The 24,595-nt window shown below is 45.2% G+C and overlaps 1 protein-coding gene across 2 annotated transcripts in view; it reads right to left on the bottom strand.

The window, feature by feature from the left end:
- BICRAL (BICRA like chromatin remodeling complex associated protein) overlaps positions 1–24,595 on the bottom strand; it is a 196,449-nt gene that overhangs the window by 40,644 nt on the left and 131,210 nt on the right. For both annotated transcript variants that reach the window (XM_063918308.1, XM_063918310.1), the window contains 6 exons: positions 10,919–12,535; positions 9,294–9,369; positions 7,113–7,195; positions 3,270–3,331; positions 3,038–3,183; positions 1,347–1,441 (listed from right to left, as the gene is read on the bottom strand). In XM_063918308.1, the coding sequence (XP_063774378.1) occupies positions 1,347–1,441; positions 3,038–3,183; positions 3,270–3,331; positions 7,113–7,195; positions 9,294–9,369; positions 10,919–12,535 (2,079 nt within the window). The remainder of the gene's footprint in view (positions 1–1,346; positions 1,442–3,037; positions 3,184–3,269; positions 3,332–7,112; positions 7,196–9,293; positions 9,370–10,918; positions 12,536–24,595) is intronic.

Below are 24,595 nucleotides of genomic sequence, written 5' to 3'. Positions count from 1 at the left end.
CACCCATATATTATACTTACCCCTCCGGAGTCCTACGACGGGAATTTCCAAGTGTTTTGCGCATGCCCACTGGAGGTGTCCCCGGGAACAATGTTCCCGGGGACCTGCGCATGCGCAGTAGACTTTGGCAGTATGCCAGAGTCTTCTGTTGCCGGAGAGGAGGGGGCCCGCCACAGAGGCTGCATGCGGATCCCCTCCACTCTTAAAATGCTCCTGAGTGGTGTCCTTTCCTTTGCCCATGCGCTATGAATCAACGCTCAATGTTTTCCCAACCATTGATGAAGAACCCTAATGTGCTTTGTTAATGACCTTGACTGAACTGTGCAACTTTATTTAATTTAAGCATGAAGTACACTGCGGCTTCTGGCAGTCCAGGAGCTGTGTATAGTGCCCTGCAAGTGGCTGGAGCCACCAAAATTGTGGCTAGCCGTTTCAGCAGCATTATCCTACCAGACTATGGGGGGTATGTACTAGAAACATAAACATAGAAACATAGAATTTGACGGCAGATAAGAACCACTTGGCCCATCTAGTCTGCCCCTTTTTTATTTTATCCTTTAGGCAATCTCAACTAAGCAGTGAAAAGAGCGGAGAAGTGAGCCGGTGGAGAAGTTGTCCATGGCAACCAATCAGCTTTGAAGTAACATTTATAATTTGCATACTTTAAAATTATACAGAGCAGCTGATTGGTTGCCATGGGTAACTTCTCCACTAGCTCAATTATCCACGCTTATCACTGCTTAGTACATGTCCCCCTATGTTGCTAATGAAGTTAAACTTTACTGATAATATGGCTATTCTGTTTTGTACAGACAGTAAAATCTGCATTTGCAGTATAGAACTGAGCTGTCTGGATGCACTTTAGGTGCCATGATGATAATCACCAGTCGCACTTCAGGAATTGTTGTTTTCACATAGAAGAAAAGACACCTTGAAAAATGATGGATAGAAAAGCGTTGGTGAATGAATCAAAACCAACGCACTTTACCTAGAAAAGAGCAGACAGTAAAGCTGTATAAACAGCGGAAGTCCCAGGCTCCACAGTAGTCAAAGGGATCAATAGCTAACCTTAATTACATGTCTCTGTGAAGGAGAGGGAAGGGAAGATCTCTGCCAAGTACAAAGGGGAGAAAGCCCCGATACAAAGCATCTAGCCAGTGTTTACATGGAAATCAGTGAGCACAATTTGTGAAGAATCCCATTATTTCTACATTTAATGTGGACTTTGTGCATTTTCACTGTGACTTTACATATTTTCTAAAGTGAAAGATTTTGTCGTTTAAAATGCAAAGAAGAAAATATCCCATGCAGTGATGCACATTAACAATTATATCTACATTACATACCATTGCATCTTCCATTAGCAGCAAGCGGTACTTATTTAACATTGCCTGGGTCTTCTTTAAAAAATGCGTGGCCATAGACTCAAATTCAGTGTCCACTAGAATGAAAAATATAGTACTGTAAAATCAGCATCAGACTTAGCTTTATTGGCCAGGTGTACTCACGTACAGTACACTAGGAATTTTTTGCGGTACAGTGCATCGCCAAGCAGCAATATGAAGGGGGAATACATTGCATAAGAAGGGGGAATAACGTAGCATACATTATAAACATTACACGTATGAGTTCATACTGCACATTGCAACTGTAAGATAGACTCGACATATTAGACATATTGGACATATTAGTCGCAGTGTGTGATCCAACCGGAATTTTCGCTGAAAAGATGCGGGTGCATGCGCAGCACCCATCCTGCGCATGCGCCCGCATTTTCTGCAGGGGGTCCGCAGAAAATGCGATCACCTCTGCCTGTCAATCAGGCAGAGGCGGCCGCGGGGTGGGCAACACTCCGTTTCCAGGGAGAAGACGTAGTGTTGAGGGGGCGTGGCTACCCGAAGGTGGGCGATGCGGCGCAAATGGGGGCATGGTCACGGCGGCTGCGTGACGTCACACGCATCCGCCGCAACAGGTAAAATGGCGCCGGGACTCCTGCGTCCGCAGCTAAGCTGTGCCGGTGGGAGTCATCTTTAGTTTCTGCTGACAAGCAGAAATTGCGAAGCGATCGCAATTTCTGCTTGTCGAATGGGGGGAGGCGTCGGTCAGTATGCTGGGCGGCTTTGCCCAGCGATGGGCGGCCCCCAGCATGCGAGCAAAAGGATAGCAAATTCTGCTAATTAGCAGAATTTGCTATCCTTACTGAATTAGCCCCACTATACATGTTGGACCTTTTTATATATTGTTCAGCTGGTGGACAGCTAGTGGGAAGAAGCTTTTAATGGATCTGGTCGACTTCCTACTAGCTGTCCACCATCTGAACAAAATAAAATCTGAATAAACAATAAAGCGATCGCAATTGAAAAACTGCAACAAGATAATAAGTGACTGAATAGTGTATGTGTATGATAAAATAAAATACAAAACAGAAATGTAATTAAAAAGTGATGATTACATGAAGAACATATAGTTCTAATAAAATTCAGAGTCTATCTCTCTCTATATATATAGACATATACCTGCATATACAGCAGCACCTGTGTGGTTCATAGCGGGATCAAAGCTTCTCTTACAACAGAGCGCTGCTGATGCAGAGTTAATCGGCTTTGTGTCAGGAGCCCTGCTAGCACCTGCAATAGGGAACAGGACGGCTCCCGCCTGGTACAGCTCTGCCTGCACCGCAGCAAGCGATGGTGCAACTGCTGCTGCTGCTTGACTATGAGGTGGGACCCACTGGTGATTGCTGATTCTGCATGCTGCAGACAGCTGCATCACATGGGTCTGACCCTGACCTACCGGCCGTTGTCACCCGTCATAGCTATAGCCCTGACAATTCACTGCGGGCTGAGAGTGCTACAAGGGGAAGGGGGCACCAAACTCCAATGTGCCTCTGTCTAACTGGGATGAACTTACGCCCCTGCTCCCTTTCATTATATACTGCCACTATAATCAGTACTAAGATGTCTCTTTATATTCCTGCCACTTGTTGAGTGGTGGATACTGTGATATATAATATAAAATGGCCAATGTTGTGAAGTACCTTTATGTAAGTCTTCTTCTGTGGGCATTGATCCCTGGAACACATGGTACGGGAGAAGCCTCTGAGCAGCATCATGTAATGATTGGAACTGGCCTTTAACTGGCAGCACAGAGCGCTCCTGGTCCTTACACAGCTGCTGAATAAGTCTAAAATATTTGAAAATACAAATTATATTGTAAAATTTACAAGACATGTATTGGATTAAACCAAAGATATTTATACTTATACCCACAGAGATTCTCTTGTAAGCTGATTAGTGGCCGGCCTCTTCAGTCCTCCCGGGCATCCCTCCACCTAACAATAGAGACATAGGAAACAATCTTTAGAAAAGACCCACATTCAGATATCTCTAATACTGCAGTAGCAGAGGCGTAACTAGGGTTTTTGGAGCCCAGGGCAAGATGTAAAATTGCGCCCCCCCCCCCCCCCCCCCCAAAAAAAAAGCACACAAAAAGAGGCATGTGCGTGCGCCGAAGGAGCGCTGGAAAAAATGGGTGTGGCCACGCTCCAGAAGGGGTGTGGCCACTGAAAATGGCCCACAGTGCCAGTTACATTGCCCCACAGTGCCAGATACAATGCCCCACAGTGCCGGATACATGCCCCACAGTGCCAGATACATTGCCCCACTGTGCCATATACATGCCCCACAGTGCCAGTTACATTGCCCCACTGTGCCAGATACATGCCCCACAGTGCCAGTTACATGCCCCACAGTGCCAGTTACATTGCCCCACAGTGCCAGATATAATGCCCCACAGTGCCGGATATATGCCCCACAGTGCCAGTTACATTGCCCCACTGTGCCAGATACATGCCCCACAGTTCCAGTTACATTGCCCCACTGTGCCAGATACATGCCCCACAGTGCCAGTTACATGCCCCACAGTGCCAGTTACATTGCCCCACAGTGCCATATACATGCCCCACAGTGCCAGTTACATGCCCCACAGTGCCAGTTACATTGCCCCACAGTGCCAGTTACATTGCCCAACAGTGCCAGTTACATTGCCCCACTGTGCCAGATACATGCCCCACAGTGCCAGATACATGCCCCACAGTGCCGGATACATGCCCCACAGTGCCAGTTACATTGCCCCACTGTGCCAGTTACATTGCCACACTGTGCCAGATACATGCCCCACAGTGCCAGTTACATTGCCCCACTGTGCCAGATACATGCCCCACAGTGCCAGTTACATGCCCCACAGTGCCAGATACATGCCCCACAGTGCCAGATAGCCAGATACATGCCCCACAGTGCCAGGCCCCACTCAGTGCCAGTTACATGCCCCATTTGGTGCCCGATACATGCCCCACTGTGCCCAAGCCCCCCCCACCCCCCGTTCACTCACCGGCCGCTTATGTGAGGGGAGGAGAGTGCAGCGCCTCTCCTTCCCCTCACCGCCTCTCCTTCCCCTCACCGCTCCGTCCAGGTCTCCCGTCCCGTCTCCGGCGGTTGTGTCTGGCGCCGGTTCGCTAGCCAATCAGAGCTCGCGGACCGGCAGCCAATCAGGAGCCGGTCCGCAAGCTCTGATTGGCTAACGCCGGAGACTGGACACAGCAGTGCTGCTGGCAGCACTGCTAGTGCTGGCAGCGGCGGTGAGGGGAGGGAGAGACGCTGCGCTCTCCTCCCCTCACATTTAGGGTTGACGGGGGCGAGTGGGGCATGATGCCCTGGCCGTCGGCGGCGCCCCCCTCTCCTGGGCCTGCCAAGGCGCCCAGGGCACGTGCCCCACTCGCCCTACCCTAGATACGCCTCTGCGCAGTAGTCACTGGAATCTGGCATCCAGCAGTCTTTGATCTAATTTCTCCTCTATTATATTATTAATTTCTTTTGGTTTTCGCTCTTTGAAGTGGATTTGTCAAGAGGATATATCTAAAGCATCTTCGCCCCATTGTAGCCTATAGGCTACATTAATGCAGTTTTTTCAGAGAGGGATCCTATGGATCCCTATCCAGTAAGTACCACTTGCACATGCACAAGTGATTACTTTATAGCATTAGGAGGACGGTTCCCAGCATCTCACACTTGATACATTGCCCCAAAAAACACTCCAATATGCACTGATGAAGAATACTATTTGTTTTAGGCTTTTTTGGAAATCTTCATAAATATGTAAAAGAAAGAAAAGAAAATATGCAAAAAGATGACAAGGAGTGCTGGTCCTTATAGTGCTTGTTATATGGAGGTTTCATGGTTTCATGGTTCATCCGGGCAAGTTGGGTACTCTCGATATGGTAGATGAGGTGGCTTAGGGGGGATTTCATTAGGTGTGAGGCATTAATCTTGCACACCTAAATATTCACACATTGCGCCTTCATATGTGCATCTGAGATTCGCACAATTCAATTAGAAATTACAATTCACACTGCTCTTGTGCATTTTGTCCAAAAAACTGAACTTGGAAAATAACATGAATAAATGGGGAGACCTCACTAGAACCCCAAAAGGTGACAACTTCATTAGCAGACTGTTATAGAAGACTGTTAGTGGGCATAAGGAAAGTACTGTACCTTTTAAAAGGCATCAAATAGCGGACTTGTGTATTTAAAAAAAAAATTTAAAATAAGGTAAAAAGCTTACAATGTTTGTTTAATTACAAAGGAATTTAATAAAAAGTGTGGGGGGGGGAGAAAAAAGGTGATTTGGGGGTAATTTGAGGCCACTTTTCATTTTTATTTTTTTTTAAATCTAAAATGAATTATAAAAAGCAATTATTTTTCACTGAAATATACACTCATTCATGGGTTGCAAAAACTAAACAAAAAAGTTGATTTGGGGGTACTTTGAGGTAATTTATTTATTTCATTTTTCACCACAAAAATGAAATGTCATTAGCGTCCCATTTAACCTAATTGAAAACTTCCAAATGCCTTATTAGTCATTTGGGGTGGTGTCCAAGGGGTTTTAAAGCTAGGGGGGGTGCAGACAAAAAACAGGCAAATTTACTCTGTAAAAGGAACACGAGTTGGAATTGAATTGCAAACATATACAATGCAAGTTTGCTGTGATTTCGCTTCACAGGACTACACTTGCACCTAATGGAAACTCCCCTTTTTATATACTTGCAAATTTGTGCAAACCTCAGTAATTCATCAACAAATCAATTATTTATAACTGTCACAACACTTGTATTAAAAACTAACAATAACAAGTATTACTAACAACAAAATAGAATGTACCAATAACAGGGGAATTCAATTAGTCCCAAAAAATTATCAGCGCACAAAAACTGGAGGTTTTTTTAGATTTTCTTTTCACATTTTTTTCACAAGTCAATTAATACCCATTTTTTGCGAGTGTAAATTTTCTACATTTTCAGGTGACAACACATAGGATCCATGAAAAGTTCACAGACCTATGCGTTTTCGTGATCAAGGATGTGAAAATAGTGCTGATATCTGGGATTTTTGTGGAAAAAAATCCCCTATGAGTGGCAGCTTTTGGGGCTAATTGAATGGCCCCTGGGGGATCAACTAGCTGCTGTAAGTTACTGCGCGTGACTGAATTCCCCCCAGAGTCAGTGGGCTTACACAACAATAAATAAACTGAAGATATTTCTCCACTTATAAGCCATACACAGTGGTTTGATATAACAGCTGTTCAAATGGTTGTATGTAATAGATGAGGTTCTGTGACGGATTTATTTTACTTTGTTATATTTAGCAGACTGCATAGGTGCATGACACTTTAGTGATGGAGTCCATTGGCCAGATGTAATGACTTGCGAGACGGCCGGAGTTCAGAGACTCCGGCCAAACTCGTACGTTTTTGTAAACCAGCAAACTTTTACAAGGCAAAACCTGGTTGGTTTTGCCTTGTAAACGTTTGCTGCTTTAAAAAAACATACGCATTTGGCTGGAGTCTCGGCGCTCCGGCCGTCTCGCAGGCCACTACATCCAGCCCCATGAGTGCTGTTTAGGTTAACTGGGGGCCTATGAAAACCATTGCAGTATGCTAATTTCTAGTTTGTAGTACAGAAAGCTTGAAAGGGTTCAGAACAATAAAAGGTGCCACTATATAAACTTATACATACTGTACCCACACAGATTTCAGATGTGCAATGGCAATTACCTCAGCATTCTGCAGCTGGGATGCCATGAGAGATTCTTGTGATAATAAATGATGCTGCAAATGTTTATTTCCAGAACTGTGATCTGTGGGGTAAAAGATAAATCAGTAATAACTTATATATAAACATTGCCAATTCAAACGAAAACTTGAATATGCACCTCTGTCCTTTATATGCGGTTCATTTTGATACATTGCTCCCAAAACACACAAATGTAAATTTTAAATCCACAGAATTTGCCAGCAGATAAGAACCACTTGACCAATCCGACAAGCTTCTTATCTCTACATCACAATTAAAGGGATACTCCCCTTTTGGGCAATGCTATGTAAATAAACATGCCCCTACGCAGTGGTATCACTACGAGGGTTCGGGCCTTTCCTGGGTGTCACCCGCTGAGGGTTGACTCCAAAATGCCGGCTTCTCTTCAGTAACAAGAGCCGGGTGCTGCACTGTAACATAACATGCAGCACTCAGCTCCTGTCACAGTGTGGGAGCCAGCACTGCAGACAAGACAGTCTCTGGGGGCAGCCCAGCATCTCCTGGACCCCCGGAGTGCCAAAAATGGGGGTCGGCCCCTGAGACCATGCCCCTTCCTGTGAAGCCACACTCCCTTCCTGCGAAAGCCACCTCCTCTTTTAGCAGGGTGCACATAGAGTCTACAAACTGAACTGGGTGTCACCAAGGTAAGTGATGCACCTGTTAGGGATGAACATCGGAAGCCCACCCTCAAATGACGGTAACTGACCATTGCATCAATATAATTCGATAAGCAAAACCTCTGCAGCGTGGCCAGCTGGGGTTGGGACTAGTGACAGGACCATCTGAACACCATCAAGGGGTATATTCAATTAAAGTCGGATCCATTCCGACATGTATTTGTCGGAATGGATCCGATAACCCCTATTCAATCCCATCTAAAATTCGACTTTTTCAAGTCGAATTTAGATGGGACGCAGAGGAGGAGAAGGGGGGCGAGCCGCGGGGGGACAGCCGGCGGGCAATCAGGGAGATCAGCGCTACTCTAGCAGGCTGTCACTCAGCCGCCCGACCTCACGGCAGCTTCCACCCGGCTCCAGCAGCCTCCTCTGGGTCCGCATCTCAGTCCGACATCATCGGACTGAGATGGTCGAAAAGGGGGCCAAAACCTGTCGGATTTGGCCCCGTTTTCGACATCAACACGTGGATCGGCAGCTATTCCGCCAATTCACGTGCTTTTCGACAAGTAATTTTGCTAAATATTGAATAGGTTGAATCAGGATTCGACCTTAAAAAGTCGAAAACTGCCGTCTTTTCGACAGACGGCAGTTTTCGACTTCAATTGAATATACCCCCAAATGTTTACCATTCGATGGCGGCAAACATCATATTGGCAATAAAACCACTGCCATCTCTACAAAAACATTAATGGTTGCAAACCATCACGATGCAATATCCATCCCTAGCCCCTGTCCCTATGTGTAGATTATAGAATAACCAACGAAAGACCACTGCTACTATAGCTGGAACAAGGGCGGATATACTATGAAACTAATGAAGCTTACGCTTCAGAGTCTCTAATCCCAGAGGGGTCCTAAAGCAGTTTTCAACAAAATAGATAGTTTTTTAAGTGTCTTTTATTAAAATAAGGTTATTTTAGTGATAGAATCATCACTCGTCTCGCTTGCGTATTTTAATACCACAACTCAGATTTTTAGCTCTTGTTTTTATGTACTGTAGGGTTATAGCTCGTCACTAATAACATCATGACAACCAGGATTGTAGTATGACATAGCTACTATTACAGCTTGGATGCGCGTAGTATCTGTTGCTCGGGATTGTAGTCTAGCTCTGTGATTTGCGCTCTGTAAATAGCGTGAAACGTGTATCCATTTTAAACTACAATTCCCGACAGCCTGCAGAACTTCTCTTTGTGACATTCCCAGGAATGGCGGAGACTCAGAGGGCCCGTCCAAGGAAGGAGGCTGGAAGCAATGAAAGCTGTGAAGGCGCCCGGGAAAAGGAGGCGTTGCCCAGGCATATCCACAGATTTATCCTCTTAAGCGCTTACCTAGTTTGCGGAGGTGCCCCCAGAGAGTAGATATGAACTATGAAAAGTGCTATCGAGGCAGACCAGGGCACTTCAGTAAACAGTAGAAGGATATTGTTCTGGGTACCTGTTAGTGCATCATAGCTCCACGTACCTGGTGCATGTGGCTGTCTATCCTGGTTCTTCAGTGGTGAGACTGGAGAAAGGTTATTCAGCATTTTGTTCTGACCCTGCCACAGAAGCATCAAAATTACATTTAAAGCCACATATGGTGATGTCCTTAAATTATATCTGTATGCTAACAGAGAAAGTCACATACGGCGATGTCCTTACATTATATCTGTATACTAACAGGAAAAGTCACATATGGAGGATGTCCTTACATTACATCCGGTATACTAACAGGGAAAGTCACATATGGAAGATGTCCTTACATTATATCCTGTATATTAACAGGGAAAGTCACATATGGCGATGAACTTACATTATATCCTGTATACTAACAGGGAAAGTCACAGATGGAAGATGTCCTCACATTATATCTGTATACTAACAGGGAAAGTCACATATGGCGATGTACTTACATTATATCCTGTATACGAATAGTGAAAGTCACATATGGAAGATGTCCTTACATTATATCCTGTATATTAACAGGGAAAGTCACATATGGCGATGTCCTTACATTATATCTGTATACTAACAGGGAAAGTCACATATGGCGATGTCCTTACATTACATCCGGTATACTAACAGGGAAAGTCACATATGGAAGATGTCCTTACATTATATCCTGTATATTAACAGGGAAAGTCACATATGGAAGATGTCCTTACATTATATCCTGTATACTAACAGGGAAAGTCACAGATGGAAGATGTCCTAACATTACATCCTGTATACTAACAGGGAAAGTCACATACGGCGATGTCCTTACATTATATCCTGTATACTAACAGGGAAAGTCACATATGGAAGATGTCCTCACATTACATCCTGTATACTAACAGGGAAAGTCACATACGGCGATGTCCTTACATTATATCTGTATACTAACAGGGAAAGTCACATATGGCGATGTGCTTACATTATATCTGTATACTAACAGGGAAAGTCACATATGGCGAAGTCCTTACATTATATCTGTATACTAACAGGGAAAGTCACATATGGCGATGTCCTTACATTATATCTGTATACTAACAGGGAAAGTCACAAATGGTGATGTCCTTACATTATGGGGAGAATTCAATACTGCACGTTAATTTTTCGTGCTAAAAAAACAAGCTTTACAGAAATTTTTGCCCAAAGTTTTTTCAAGCAATTTAATTAAAGCGAGTTTTCTTGCGCTACAAAAAAATACAACCTGTACAGGTGGTAAAAATAATATTGAAATCTGCAGACTGTACAGAATAAACTTATAAAATACCACCATGCTAACTTTTAAAGATTTAATAAAATTTGCCCCATTACAATATATATATATATACACATTTATATATACATATATATATATATATATATACATACACACACACACTAGGGTTCTAGGATCAATTCAACTAATTCAGTTGGCTGACATAGCTAAACCCCTCATTACCTGAAAAGCTATATTATAACTCCAGGTACCAACCTGAGGTCCAACCTTTTCTCCTGTGCTTATTAATGTCCCACAAACACAGCTAATTACAACGCAATAACATAAGATGAAAATAAAATTGTGAAAATGTGCTAAAATAATAGAACAAAAGAGTCCTGACATGTAGAATAATTAAATACCTGATTGCAGGAAAATGACTGCTGGGAGCTTGTACTGGGGCAGAACATACTGTTGGGCATAGCACTGGCAACTTGACGATGAGAATCACTGACTGCAGATTGGGGTCTGTTCTGTTGCTGTTCAACAATATAATTCCCACCTCCTCCAGGACTCTGAAATGAAGGCCCCATGCCCTGAAGCATTGTCCCAGAGCTTAGAACAGTGAAGCGGTTTGCAGGTGACAAGTTTGGGCAACCAGACGGTGCGGATGACATACTTGATCTACTTTGACCTGTATTGCCTTGACCAGGCGACAAATGTAACAGTGTAGGTGATACTTGTGACATCTGTCCTCCGACAACTTGAGATTGCCCATGGTTCAAAATTACTTGTCCTCCTGATCCTGTGAAGGTCTGACCGGAAACAAATTGCACAGCTGTGCCCGGATTATTTATCATTTGCCCAGGATACTGTTGGTTAGGCCTAACCATGGCAGCCGTATTCCTGTTCATCATTACCTGTTCTGAATGAACCTGGTGGGGTCCAAGCTGTGAGGCCTGTGTCTGCACAAGCTGCTTATTGATGGTCTGGATGTGCTGGACTGAACTAGGGTTTACAGAGAGGCCAGTAGGAATCAGGAACTGGTTATGATGACCGTGTGTATGACCTAAGGGAGAATGGATAACAATGCTACCACCGGACTGCTGACCAGATGGCATGTGTGGGCCTTGGTGATTAACGGGCATTTTCTGACCCACTGGGGAGCTTTGGGCTGAGTTTGCAGGGATAAAATGGACCCCTTGCTGTCTGTGATGTTGTATTCCTAAATGATTGACATTGTATGATGCCTGCTGCCCTACCTGAACAGGCTTTGGCTGAATATTAATTGGGCCTTTAGAAGCATTTGGCGCTGGTCCTCTATGAATAATTATATTATGAACAGGTAAAGAAGTCTGGAAATGGCCACTATTGAATGGAACAGTGACTGAATGCCTTGCTGGACTTGTGTTGGGACTGCCAAACATTGCATTTCCATTCGGCGTATGTCTCTGCACCAATAGTCCACCACCTGCATTTGCAGGTGCCTGTTGACCGCTTTTCAGTATAATGTGTGACCCATCCAGATTGTTAATCGTCATCATTGGAGTCTGATTGTTGATCGAGCCAATAAGGTGGATCTGCCCAGAACTGCTTTGGTTACTATTGGGCATATGCTGGCTAGGAATAATTCCAACTTGCTGCATAAAACCATGCTGCGCACCTACTGTATTGCTCGCAAACGATGCGCCCACCTGTGTGTGTGTCACTCCTACGGGATGTAATGTTTGACCTGAGTAATTAGGGGCACTGGTAGTCTGAGTAAACGATGCTGATGAATGAGAATTGAGTGGAACATTTGCAAACTGTTGGCTGGATCCTATGCTGGCATCCAAATAAGCCTCTTCTGCTAATATCTGTTCTGTGATGTTGGCCTCCTGCAGTGATTTCTGAAGAATGTCCTCGCTGAGGTCTGGGATAGAGGAAGATCCAAGGTCGTCTTCAAAGAACTGAATGCTATTAGAGAGCTGAAGTCCATCGCTAGATTCTTCTTCCGCCAGACTTTGTACACTTTTACCGGACGATTTGGAATCAGTAAGCTACATGTAAAAGAAAAAACAACGTTTTTTATAGGACAAGAAATTAGAAAAATATTTTTTGTTATAATATGTATAATCTGCACCTGTGCTTTCCAGCTTGGTTGTAAATATTGACATTCGGGGTAATTCAGAGTTGATCGCAGCAGCAAATTTGTTAGCAGTTGGGCAAAACCATGTGCACTGCAGGGGAGGGGGGGGGCAGATATAACATGTGCAGAGAGAGTTAGATTTGGGTGGGGTGTGTTTAATCTGAAATCTAAATTGCAGTGTAAAAATAAAGCAGCCAGTATTTACCCTGCACAGAAACATTATTACCCACCCAAATCTAACTCTTTCTGCATATGTTATATCTGTCCCCCCTGCAGTGCACATGGGGGGTCATTCTGAGTTGTTCGCTCGTTGCCGATTTTCGCTATGCTGCGATTTGTTGCAAATTGCGCATGCGCAAGGCACGCAGGGCGCATGCGCTTAGTTATTTAATACAAAACTTAGCAGTTTTGCTGTGGCTTCTGCTGCGCTTTTCAGTCGCACTGCTGTTGGGTAAATGATTGGCAAGAAAGGGGCATTTCTGGGTGGCAACTCAGCGTTTTCCCGGCGTTTGCAAAAAAACGCAGGCATGTCAGGGAAAAACGCGGGAGTGTCTGGAGAAACGGGGGAGTGGCTGGCCGAACGCAGGGCGTGTTTGTGATGTCAAACCAGGAACTAAACGGACTGAGCTGATCACAATCTGTGAGTAGGTCCGGAGCTACTCAGAAACTGCAAAGAATTATTTAGTAGCAGTTCTGCTAATCTTTCGTTCGCTATTCTGATAAGCTAAGATACACTCCCAGAGGGTGGCGGCCTAGAGTGTGCAATGCTGCTAAAAGCAGCTAGCGAGCGAACAACTCGGAATGAGGGCCATGGTTTTGCCCAACTGCTAACAAATTTGCTGCTGCGATCAACTCTGAATTACCCCCATTATAAAAACACATTTTCAAGCTGGGTTCCATTAATAAATAAAAAAATAAGGAGCCCATTTATCAACGAGATTTAAATGAAAATCAGCTCCCAATTGTAATTTTTCAGGCACATGACAGTTAGGAGTTGATTGGCTGGAGGACCTTTATCATATGCAACAAGTTTTAAATAGCTAAAACTTATTGGTAAATGGGCCCCTCTAATACTTTCGGGTGGCTCCCAGGTTAACTTGGAACACAAAACTTTTTACAGTCTTCTTAGGAGTTGTCAGTTGGACCCTATACTAAATATTAAACTACAAGGTACATATTATCAGTGTGATGCGGAGATTAAAGCAAATCAGCCGTACTGTATATGCAGTAAATGTGTGTGTACTGAAAAGAATGCATCATCATGTATTAATCATCATTCGAGGCATCTAGACCAGCCTGTGCTTAGTGTGAATGAGACGCCTGGATAACAGTCAGATTTACAGTTCCATACAACCCTGTATAGCCCGCAGTTGGTTCAATATGCCCTCACTGAGCTCTGTCTACATGAGAATGCCCCATTACAGCCCAATCTTCACTTGTAAGGGCAGGCTGCCTGTAATGTGTACACCTCTGTATTGCCCATACTTGCATAAGCTTAGTAACAAGCTCTGCAAACAGGTGAACATTCCAATCAATCCCTACATGTTATGTAGAATAGCAAGGTTACAGACGTATTGTACTATGCATGGAATAGGCCAGATTCTACTGAATACCAAAAAATCTTCCTTTAACAAATGTACATGATTTTTTTTTTTTATATAGAAAAGATGGAAAAAAAACAAAAGGATCAAAGCCTGCAAGTAATAACAATGGATTTAGCACCTCTGTTGTATTTGTACTGAGAGTTTAATCAATATTGTAAAACTCTTCTACTCCCATATCAATCGTTAAAAACAGCAATTCAGTGTATTCATGACTGCGGAGAAGCAGGTATATTTCGGTATGAATATAATTGTAAGCTGCAGACAGCACATACCATAATAGTGGACTCAGGGGGTCATTCCGACCTGATCGCACGCTGCCATTTTTTGCAGCGCAGCGATCAGGTCACTACTGCGCATGCGTATGCACCGCAGTGCGCAGGCGCGTCGTACGGGTACAAAGCGGATCGTTGCTGTGCGATGGATTTAACGAAGAATCCACTTGCACAGCCGATCGCAAGGAGTTTGACAGGAAGAGGGCGTTTGTGGGTGTCACCTGACCGTTTTCAGGGAGTGGTTGGAAAAATGCAGGCGTGTCCAAGCATTTGCAGGGCGGGTGTATGACGTCAATTCCGGGACCGTACAGGCTGAAGTGATCGCAAGGGCTGAGTTAGTTCTGAGCTACTCTGAAACTGCACAAACTCATTTTGTACCGCTCGGCTGCACATGCATTCGCACACCTGCACAGCAAAATTACACTCCCCAGTGGGCGGAAACTATGCGTTCGCACGGCTGCAAAAAGTAGCTAGCGAGCGATCAACTCGTAATGACCCCCTCAGTCTGACTTTCTATACAAACACATGAATAGGTGCTGATTACTGTTTTTTTACCGGTTTATACTTACACTAGCATGGGCAAATATGGAGCTTGAATTAGATGTAGAAAAATCTGAGTTTGTTAACTCATCATCTGCCTCTGAAGTAAAAATAAGAATTTACTCACCGGTAATTCTATTTCTCGTAGTCCGTAGTGGATGCTGGGAACTCCGTAAGGACCATGGGGAATAGACGGCTCCGCAGGAGACTGGGCACATCTAAAGAAAGATTTAGGACTATCTGGTGTGCACTGGCTCCTCCCCCTATGACCCTCCTCCAAGCCTCAGTTAGGACACTGTGCCCGGAAGAGCTGACACAATAAGGAAGGATTTTGAATCCCGGGTAAGACTCATACCAGCCACACCAATCACACCGTATAACTCGTGATAGGAACCCCGGTTAACAGTATGATAACAAAAGGAGCCTCTGAACAGATGGCTCGCAATAACAACCCGATTTGTGTAACAATAACTATTTACAAGTATTGCAGACAATCCGCACTTGGGATGGGCGCCCAGCATCCACTACGGACTACGAGAAATAGAATTACCGGTGAGTAAATTCTTATTTTCTCTGACGTCCTAGTGGATGCTGGGAACTCCGTAAGGACCATGGGGATTATACCAAAGCTCCCAAACGGGCGGGAGAGTGCGGATGACTCTGCAGCACCGAATGAGAGAACTCCAGGTCCTCCTCAGCCAGGGTATCAAATTTGCTGAATTTTGCAAACGTGTTTGCCCCTGACCAAGTAGCAGCTCGGCAAAGTTGTAAAGCCGAGACCCCTCGGGCAGCCGCCCAAGATGAGCCCACCTTCCTTGTGGAATGGGCTTTTACAGACTTAGGCTGCGGTAGTTCCACCGCAGAATGCGCCAGCTGAATTGTGCTACAAATCCAGCGCGCGATAGTCTGCTTAGAAGCAAGAGCACCCAGTTTGTTGGGTGCATACAGGATAAACAGCGAGTCAGTTTTCCTGACTCCAGCCGTCCTGGAAACATAAATTTTCAGGGCCCTGACTACGTCCAGTAACTTGGAATCCTCCAAGTCCCTAGTAGCCGCAGGCACCACAATAGGCTGGTTCAAGTGAAATGCTGATACCACCTTCGGGAGAAACTGAGGACGAGTCCTCAACTCTGCCCTATCCATATGGAAAATCAGATAAGGGCTTTTATAGGACAAAGCCGCCAATTCTGACACACGCCTGGCCGAAGCCAGGGCCAACAGCATGACCACTTTCCACGTGAGATATTTCAAATCCACAGTCTTAAGTGGTTCAAACCAATGTGATTTCAGGAACTCCAAAACCACATTGAGATCCCAAGTTGCCACTGGGGGCACAAAAGGAGGCTGAATATGCAGAACTCCTTTGACAAAAGTCTGAACTTCAGGCAGTGAAGCCAGTTCTTTCTGGAAGAAAATCGACAGGGCCGAAATCTGGACCTTAATGGACCCCAATTTGAGGCCCAACGTCACCCCTGCTTGCAGGAAATGCAGGAATCGACCCAGTTGAAATTCCTCGTTGGGGCCTTCCTGGCCTCACACCAAGCAACATATTTCCGCCAAATGCGGTGATAATGTTTTGCGGTGACATCCTTCCTGGCTTAGATCAGGGTAGGGATGACTTCCTCCGGAATGCCCTTTTTCTTCAGGATCCGGTGTTCAACCGCCATGCCGTCAAAAAAGTAGCCGCGGTAAGTCTTGGAACAGACAGGGCCCCTGCTGCAGCAGGTCCTGTCTGAGCGGCAGAGGCCAAGGGTCCTCTGAAAGCATCTCTTGCAGTTCCGGGTACCAAGCTCTTCTTGGCCAATCCGGAACCACGAGTAAAGTTTTCACTCCTCGCCTTCGTAATATTCTCAGTACCTTGGGAATGAGAGGCAGAGGAGGAAACACATAAACCGACTGGTACACCCACGGTGTTACTAGAGCGTCCACAGCGATCACCTGAGGGTCCCTTGACCTGGCGCAATATCTTTTTAGCTTTTTGTTGAGGCGGGACGCCATCATGTCCACCTGTGGTCTTTCCCAACGGTTTACCAGCATTTGGAAGACTTCTGGATGAAGTCCCCATTCTCCCGGGTGGAGGTCGTGCCTGCTGAGGAAGTCTGCTTCCCAGTTGTCCACTCCCGGAATGAACACTGCTGTCAGTGCTAATACATGATTTTCCGCCCATCGGAGAATCCTTGTGGCTTCTGCCAATGCCCTCCTGCTTCTTGTGCCGCCCTGTCTGTTTACATGGGCGACCGCCGTGATGTTGTCTGATTGGATCAGTACCGGCTGGTTCTGAAGCATGGGCCTTGCTTGGCTTAGGGCATTGTAAATGGCCCTTAGCTCCAGAATATTTATGTGAAGCGAAATCTCCTGATTTGACCACAGTCCTTGGAAATTTCTTCCCTGTGTGACTGCACCCCAGTCCCGAAGGCTGGCATCCGTGGTCACCAGGACCCAGTCCTGTATTCCGAATCTGCGGCCCTCTAGTAGATGAGCCCTCTGCAGCCACCACAGCAGCGACACCCTGGTCCCTGCCGACAGGGTTATCCGCTGTTGCATCTGGAGATGGGACCCCGGACCATTTGTCCAACAGGTCCCACTGGAAAGTCCTTGCGTGGAACCTTCCGAATGGAATTGCTTCGTACGAAGCTACCATTTTTCCCAGGACTCGTGTGCATTGATGTACCGACACCTGTCCCGGTTTTAGGAGGTCTCTGACTAGAGATGACAACTCCTCGGCTTTTTCCACTGGAAGAAACACTTTTTTCAAGGTCTGTGTCCAGAATCATTCCCAGGAACAGAAGACGTGTCGTCGGGACCAGCTGTGACTTTGGAATATTGAGAATCCAGCCGTGCTGTTGCAGCACTTCCCAAGAAAGTGCTACCCCCACTACCAACTGTTCCTTGGACCTCGCCTTTATCAGGAGATCGTCCAAGTACGGGATATTCTTGCGAAGGAGTATCATCATGTCGGCCATTACCTTGGTAAAGACCCTCGGTGCCGTGGATAACCCAAACGGCAGCGTCTGGAACTGATAGTGACAGTCCTGTACCACAAACCTGAGGTACTCCTGGTGAGGAGGGTAAATGGGGACATGCAGGTAAGCATCCTTGATGTCCAGAGAGACCCTGTAATCCCCCTCGTCCAGGTTCGCAATAACCGCCCTGAGCGATTCCATCTTGAACTTGAATCTTTTGATATATGTGTTCAAGGATTTTAAATTTAATATGGGTCTCACCGAACCTTCCGGTTTCGGTACCACAAACATTGTGGAATAGTAACCCTTTCCTTGTTGAAGGAGGGGTACCTTGACAATCACTTGCAGTGAATACAGTTTTTAGATAACCACCACACTGCCTCCCTGGCAGAGGGAGTTGCCGGTAAGGCAGATTTTAGGAAACGGCGGGGGGGAGACGTCTCGAATTCCAGCCTGTACCCCTGAGATACTGTTTGAAGAACCCTGGGATCCACCTGTGAGAGAGCCCACTGTGCGCTGAAATTTTTTAAACGGGCCCCCACCGTACCCGGGTCTGCCTGAGCAGTCCCAGCGTCATGCTGTGGACTTACCGGACGCAGGGGAGGACTTCTGCTCTTGGGAACTAGCTGTGTGCTGCAGCTTTTTCCCTCTACCTTTTCCTCTTGGCAGAAAAGATGAGCCTCCAGCCCTCTTGCTTTTCTGGGGCCGAAAGGACTGTACCTGATAATACAGTGCTTTCTTTTGCTGTGGGGTAGCTTGTGGCAACCAGTTTTATTTCCCAGCAGTAGCTGTGGAAACGAGGTCTGAAAGACCATCCCCAAACAGTTCCACCCCCTTATAGGGCAAAACTTCCATGTGCCGTTTTGAATCGGCATCGCTTTTACATAGCGCTTATTTGTGATGCCAGCCGGCAAATATCCCTCTGTGCATCACGCATGTATAAGACAGCGTCTTTTATATGCTCTATTGTCAGCAAAATATTGTCCCTATCCATAGTATCCGACAGGGAATCTGACCACGCAGCTGCCGCACTGCACCTCCATGCCGAGGCAATAGCTGGTCTCAATATAATGCCCGTGTGTGTGTATATAGCTTTAAGGGTAGTTTCCTGCTTTCTATCAGCAGGTTCCTTTAGGGCGGCCGTATCCGGAGACGGTAGTGCCACCTGTCAAAGTCAGAAAAATATCTCTATGCACACTACCATATTTGCACCTCACACAGGTCCGTGCTGCGCATGCGTACGCTCTCCCGTACGTGCGCATACTCACAGTCGCGGGCACCCGCAGGCGCATGGTATGCGTATTTACGGTAGAGTTTATGTGGTTGTAGCATGCGACTCAATCGTAACATATTTTCAGTAATAATGTATTTTGTAGATCATGGTCCCTTTGATAGATTCTGAAAGTTTGGTTAATATAGAATGTTTATGAACAGAGGAATCCCTCTTTGTTTGATACGAAGGGTCAGACAGGAGTAATACAGTGGTGTTTAGTATCCATCGGAAGAATATTTAATTAGAAATATTCCAGTGTTGGTTTGAAGCAGATCAATCGCTCGTGCGAATAGTTATGGACATAAGAAGTTTATGAACATTTACTTTATTTGCACTTTATTACCCATGCGGCGGGAAACCCAGTTTCCCTCCCACCTGAGCAGTTGGAAATAGTCACAGCCCACCTGTATGAATCAACCTAAGACCTTTTGTTATAATGCGAAGCCGAATTCCTGTGTCCAATGAACAATGAGATTGTAGGGACCATTGAATTGTATTGTGTGTGGGGCATAAATAGCAGGCCGACCATATCCAACTTCACTCTCTTCAACGGTTCTCATTGCTGATAATCGGGAGCTGGATATCGAGGCGCATGCGATCGTTCCCCTTGTGCGTAAGTTCTCTCCGTAATCATATTGTCTTACTGTGAGCCATTTCTCTCTCTCCCTCTCTTCTCTTTCTCTCGTATTTTTCCTTGATTAGACTTGAATTGTATTGTATTGTATTTCCTGTGTAGTTATCTGGTTAGTTGGTTTATGTTATATTGTAGTGTATGCTTTGTACTGTGATTCCTTTTGCAAGTATAATAGTCATAATACACATAATAGGTTTCGGACCCTAAGCCCAGGTATCTGTGTATTCTTTATAGTGTTAAGTACTCCCTGAGCATCGGTGACACTCAAGCAGCTTTGTAGTTAATCAGGTTACACAAGGTTGCACTTACACTTTGTCTCTACATTAAGGTTTGCTGTGTATTTCATTGCTAAAGGTATAGATATAAAGGTTTAACGTTGTGAGCGTCTGCATCGCTGGTGATCTCCTCGTGGTCCCGAGCGCTGCTACGCTATAGCGAATCATTACGATAAGTCAACAGCCAATAGTCTGCCTGCCTGCGATCACTTGGCCGTGAGTGAACGTGACGCCTGAGCGTCTCGATCACGGCTAAGCGATCGATACGCAACTTGCGTAAGGGTACGGTACTTCTTACGTAGATAGCGTACAGTGTTCTTAGACCTCATAAAGGGTTATATACACGATAAATATTTAGCTTTATCAATTGGCGGCTCGTCCTGTCCTTCACATATCTGCACTAGGTAGATCAGCAGACATTATCCCTCAGCAAAGGGCGGGAGGTTGTCTCGTAGTGCTGACGGGATAAGCGTCTGCTTCGCTTAGATAAAAGAGTGCTGAAGGAATCCGGGAACCGGAGGTAAGAACAAAACGCTAGTGTCTTTTAAAACTGTTTATTTTTCTGTCTTGCGTACACACGCACGCACACATATATCTGCATTTCCGTTTCATTTTCGTATATCATTCTCCTGTCTGCCAGTTTTATAGTTGATAAAAAAAAAGTGCCAAAAAGAGATTTGCTGTTATTTCATAGTTTAAGAGTAAAGGTAATATAGTTAAAAGATAGACAAACACACAGTTTTGCCTGGGAGATAAGGCGAAGTCAGTGTGTTGTGTGGTAGATGACCAGGGATCATCTACATTGATAAAAAATATAAATTGTGTTACGGTGGATCTTTGCTTTGCGTACACGTGTCCCTAACAAAAGACTTGTGTACGCAATCCAAAGGCGGACGCACGCAGCGTACATTACGCAACGGAGCGTCCGGTTACGCCCACGTAGCTCAAGTCACGATAAGTTGATTTTTAACGCAACGCGGTAAGTAACGCAAAGCGGTAAAAAGCGCCACAGGCGATAAATAACGCAAGTCTATTTTTGGAAATCCAAAATCTAAATTAACAGATCCTGCTCCTAATTGGTAACACAGCTGGGCTAAAGAAAAAATTTCTGCGCAAAAATAGAAATAGAAGCAAAAGTGTACATGTGATGAGTGAGTGTTTTTGTATTACATAAGTTTATATAACTTAAAGGTTGAACCACAAGAAAAGTCGAGTACTCGTGAGGTACACGCGTGTAAGTGACGTGCACGGTGGCTAGGGAGGCATCCTTGGTTAAACATAATATTTGAGCATTAGAGTATAGCGGACCAGTATAGAACAAGACCAGGAGGTCAGACCAGGAGGTCGTACAGAACAAGACCAGGAGGTCATAGTAGACCAGCAGGTCCAGGTACAGTAAACAGGGAAGTCCGCTATACAGTTCAGAGGCACAACACCAAGAGAAGGGTTGGTGCAAGACCCATATAGGCCGTACAAGCTCTGGCTGAAGGAATTCGCAGTCGTAAGTTTCGATTCCATTGGTCTTTCCGTACACAAGCTTAGTTGTTTGTGTACTGAACGACTGGACCGCACGTAATTGTGTACAGTAGTTAGTAATCTGACCTAGTACCATTAGAGTAAAGGGGTCACAAACGCTATTTGTACATTCTGACGTGATTTGTGTAATTTTTTATTTTTCAAGAAGGGAAGTTCGCTGGTCACTCAGGAACTATCTGACAAACCTCACCTTTACTGGAAAGAGTAAGTGTTCTGCGGATAACCCTCGCATGTTCCAGTAAACAACGGTTTTTATAGGTGCCCTGGGTCGAGTGCGCCAGCACCATATCGGTGTGATCAGGTCGCATTGGTCGGCGTGGGCGAGTGAGTGGGGTACTCGGTAAACCGCCACCGTCAGCCTATTGTGAACAATCTGGTTTTCTGTAAGGGTTCGCTGAAGACCTTGATATAGAGATCAGAGGTAGAGCAAGCAACGCCTGCAGAGTTATGGGGGCCAGTTGTTCAGGTAGGGGGCGATCAACCTCGGTTCGGGTTGATTCAGTGGTCCGACCAATTGGGTCGGCCAGGTATATCATGTGTGAGAAATATGGAAGTCACACAGAGGTTTTATGTGATGAATGGGAGAGAATGACGGTACAAGACCGGGAGAAATTCCCAAGAATAGGTAGCTTCAGCCCAGAGGTGTTACAAAATTTAAGGAGGAGGATATGTCTCATAAAATCAACAAAGAGACGAGTTCAGCATTATGATTATTTACAGTTGTGGCAACAGGAAGGTGAGATACAGAGAGGTTTGGCTCAGGCGGCGGGATCTGGCTCTAACAGAAAACTGATTGCCACGGCCCCGCCGCCACCATATATATCAGGAGAGAAGTTGATTACGGAGAAAGACGCACTAAAGTGTAACACAAAATCACTTAGTAACTGTGTAAATGTTAATGATAATGTTAACCCATTAACCCATGCAAGTATTAACCCGTGCAAGTTGTACCCTGTTTTGAACTTTCCTCAGGAGTGTGATCAAGAGGACGAAGCGACAACGATTTCAGCGCTCTCTCTAGCAGCCACCATAGCAGAGACCACAGTAGGCACAGCAACACCCACGAGATTAGTAAAGGCCCCTAGCGGAGGGATAGGTGAGGTCGTATCAACTGGTAAGTACGGCACCATGCATTATGCTGAGACTATTTCACCACAAGCTGTAGAATCTACCCAGAATGAGGTTGTTAGAATTACTCCTGTTAGGGTAATAGCAGTTCCCAATGGGAAAACAGATGTATCAGGAGCCACTCCCATAAGGAACATTGCCATGTACAGTCCATTTTCCCGAATGGAATTAAGGACCATAGTGTCTGAATTCCCTGACCCTAGAAAAGATTTAGTTGCCAGCCAAAAATACATCACAGACTTAGGAAACACTTTAGAGCCCAATAATAAAGATTGGCAGATATTGCTAAAAGCTTGTTTACCCTCCAATGTCGACTCAGCTCAATTTTTAGCTGATTGTGGACTAGATCTGGATGTACCTCTTACAGATGTGTACAACAAAGATAACGTAAGAAGGATAAACTTACAGTTAAAGGAGCATTTCCCAGCAGTTGTTAAATGGAACAAAATATTTTCCATTAAACAAAAAGAGTCAGAAACAGCTGCAGAATATTTTCACCGGGCACTATTAGAAATGGCAAAGTACACTGGTATAGAGGACATTAGGACAAATCCAAACCATCGAGAAGTAGCAGTATCTGTACTAATGGATGGTTTGAAGGAAACATTAAAGGCAAGGGTACAGACCACGCAACCATGTTGGCGAGGTCTGTCAGTGTCCACTTTGAGAGAGGCTGCTATTGATCACGACCGAAACATCACCAGACACAGGGAGTCGCAGAGTGATAAGCTAATGTCAGTAAGTATACAGGCTCTGACCACAAAGCAGCCTGCGTATGTACCATCCAACCCTGTGGGTAAGTCAACTATGATAACATGTTATTCTTGTCAAAGACAGGGACACTATGCACGAGACTGTAGAGCGAAAAATTCGCAAAGATCATACCAACCCCCTAGACAACGACACGACACACGACATTGGGAGCAAGGTCCGCAGAAACGGAGTTATGAGCCACATACAGGGGAAACAAAAAGATATCCCCCAAACAGAGACTGGCATGCCTCTGGTAGTTCCCAACTATCTCCCTCACAAATAGTTGCTGCCAGCGGGATTCAGGGAGGTCACCATACCCAATAGGGGTGTGGCCATACCTGTAATCTGCAGCCAGTGAAATTGATTGCCAACCTTGAAAGTGAACCCGAGGTCGCAATTAATGTAGCTGGTAAAACTTTGAACTTTCTTGTAGACACAGGGGCGGCCAAGTCAGTGATAAATTCGACAGTGGGCATGAGAACCACTGGTAGGACAATTCCAGCCATGGGAGTAACAGGAGTAGTCCAGCACTACCCTGTTAGCAAACCAGCCGAGATTACAATAGGGCCTTTGCATACCAAGCATTCCTTTTTGCTGGCTGCATCGGCACCAACCAATCTCCTGGGAAGAGACTTACTGTGTAAAATGGGGTGCGTCATTTATTGTACTCCTGAAGGTGTATTCTTGGACATACCTGAGAATCACGCTCAGGAAGTGCGAGACACGTTAGACTCCCCATCAAAATTAATGTCACATACCATTATGACAAATAGGAATCCATCCCAAGTAGAAGAGATGACATCTCAGATACCAGAGTCACTTTGGACAAAAGACGGACAGGACACTGGATTAATGGCAAACGTAGCTCCAGTAGTTGTACAAGTAAAAGATGGTAGGATAGCTCCAAAAATCCCACAGTATCCTCTGAAGCCAGAGGTGGAGTTAGGAGTTTACCCAGTAATAGAGCGCTTGCTACAACAGGGCATTCTGGTA

The sequence above is a fragment of the Pseudophryne corroboree genome, chromosome 4 (genome assembly GCF_028390025.1).
Source record: "Pseudophryne corroboree isolate aPseCor3 chromosome 4, aPseCor3.hap2, whole genome shotgun sequence".
Taxonomy (NCBI): Eukaryota; Metazoa; Chordata; class Amphibia; order Anura; family Myobatrachidae; genus Pseudophryne; species Pseudophryne corroboree.
The sequence above is the reverse complement of the archived record's forward strand: the minus strand, read 5'-3'. Positions and strand labels throughout refer to the sequence as shown.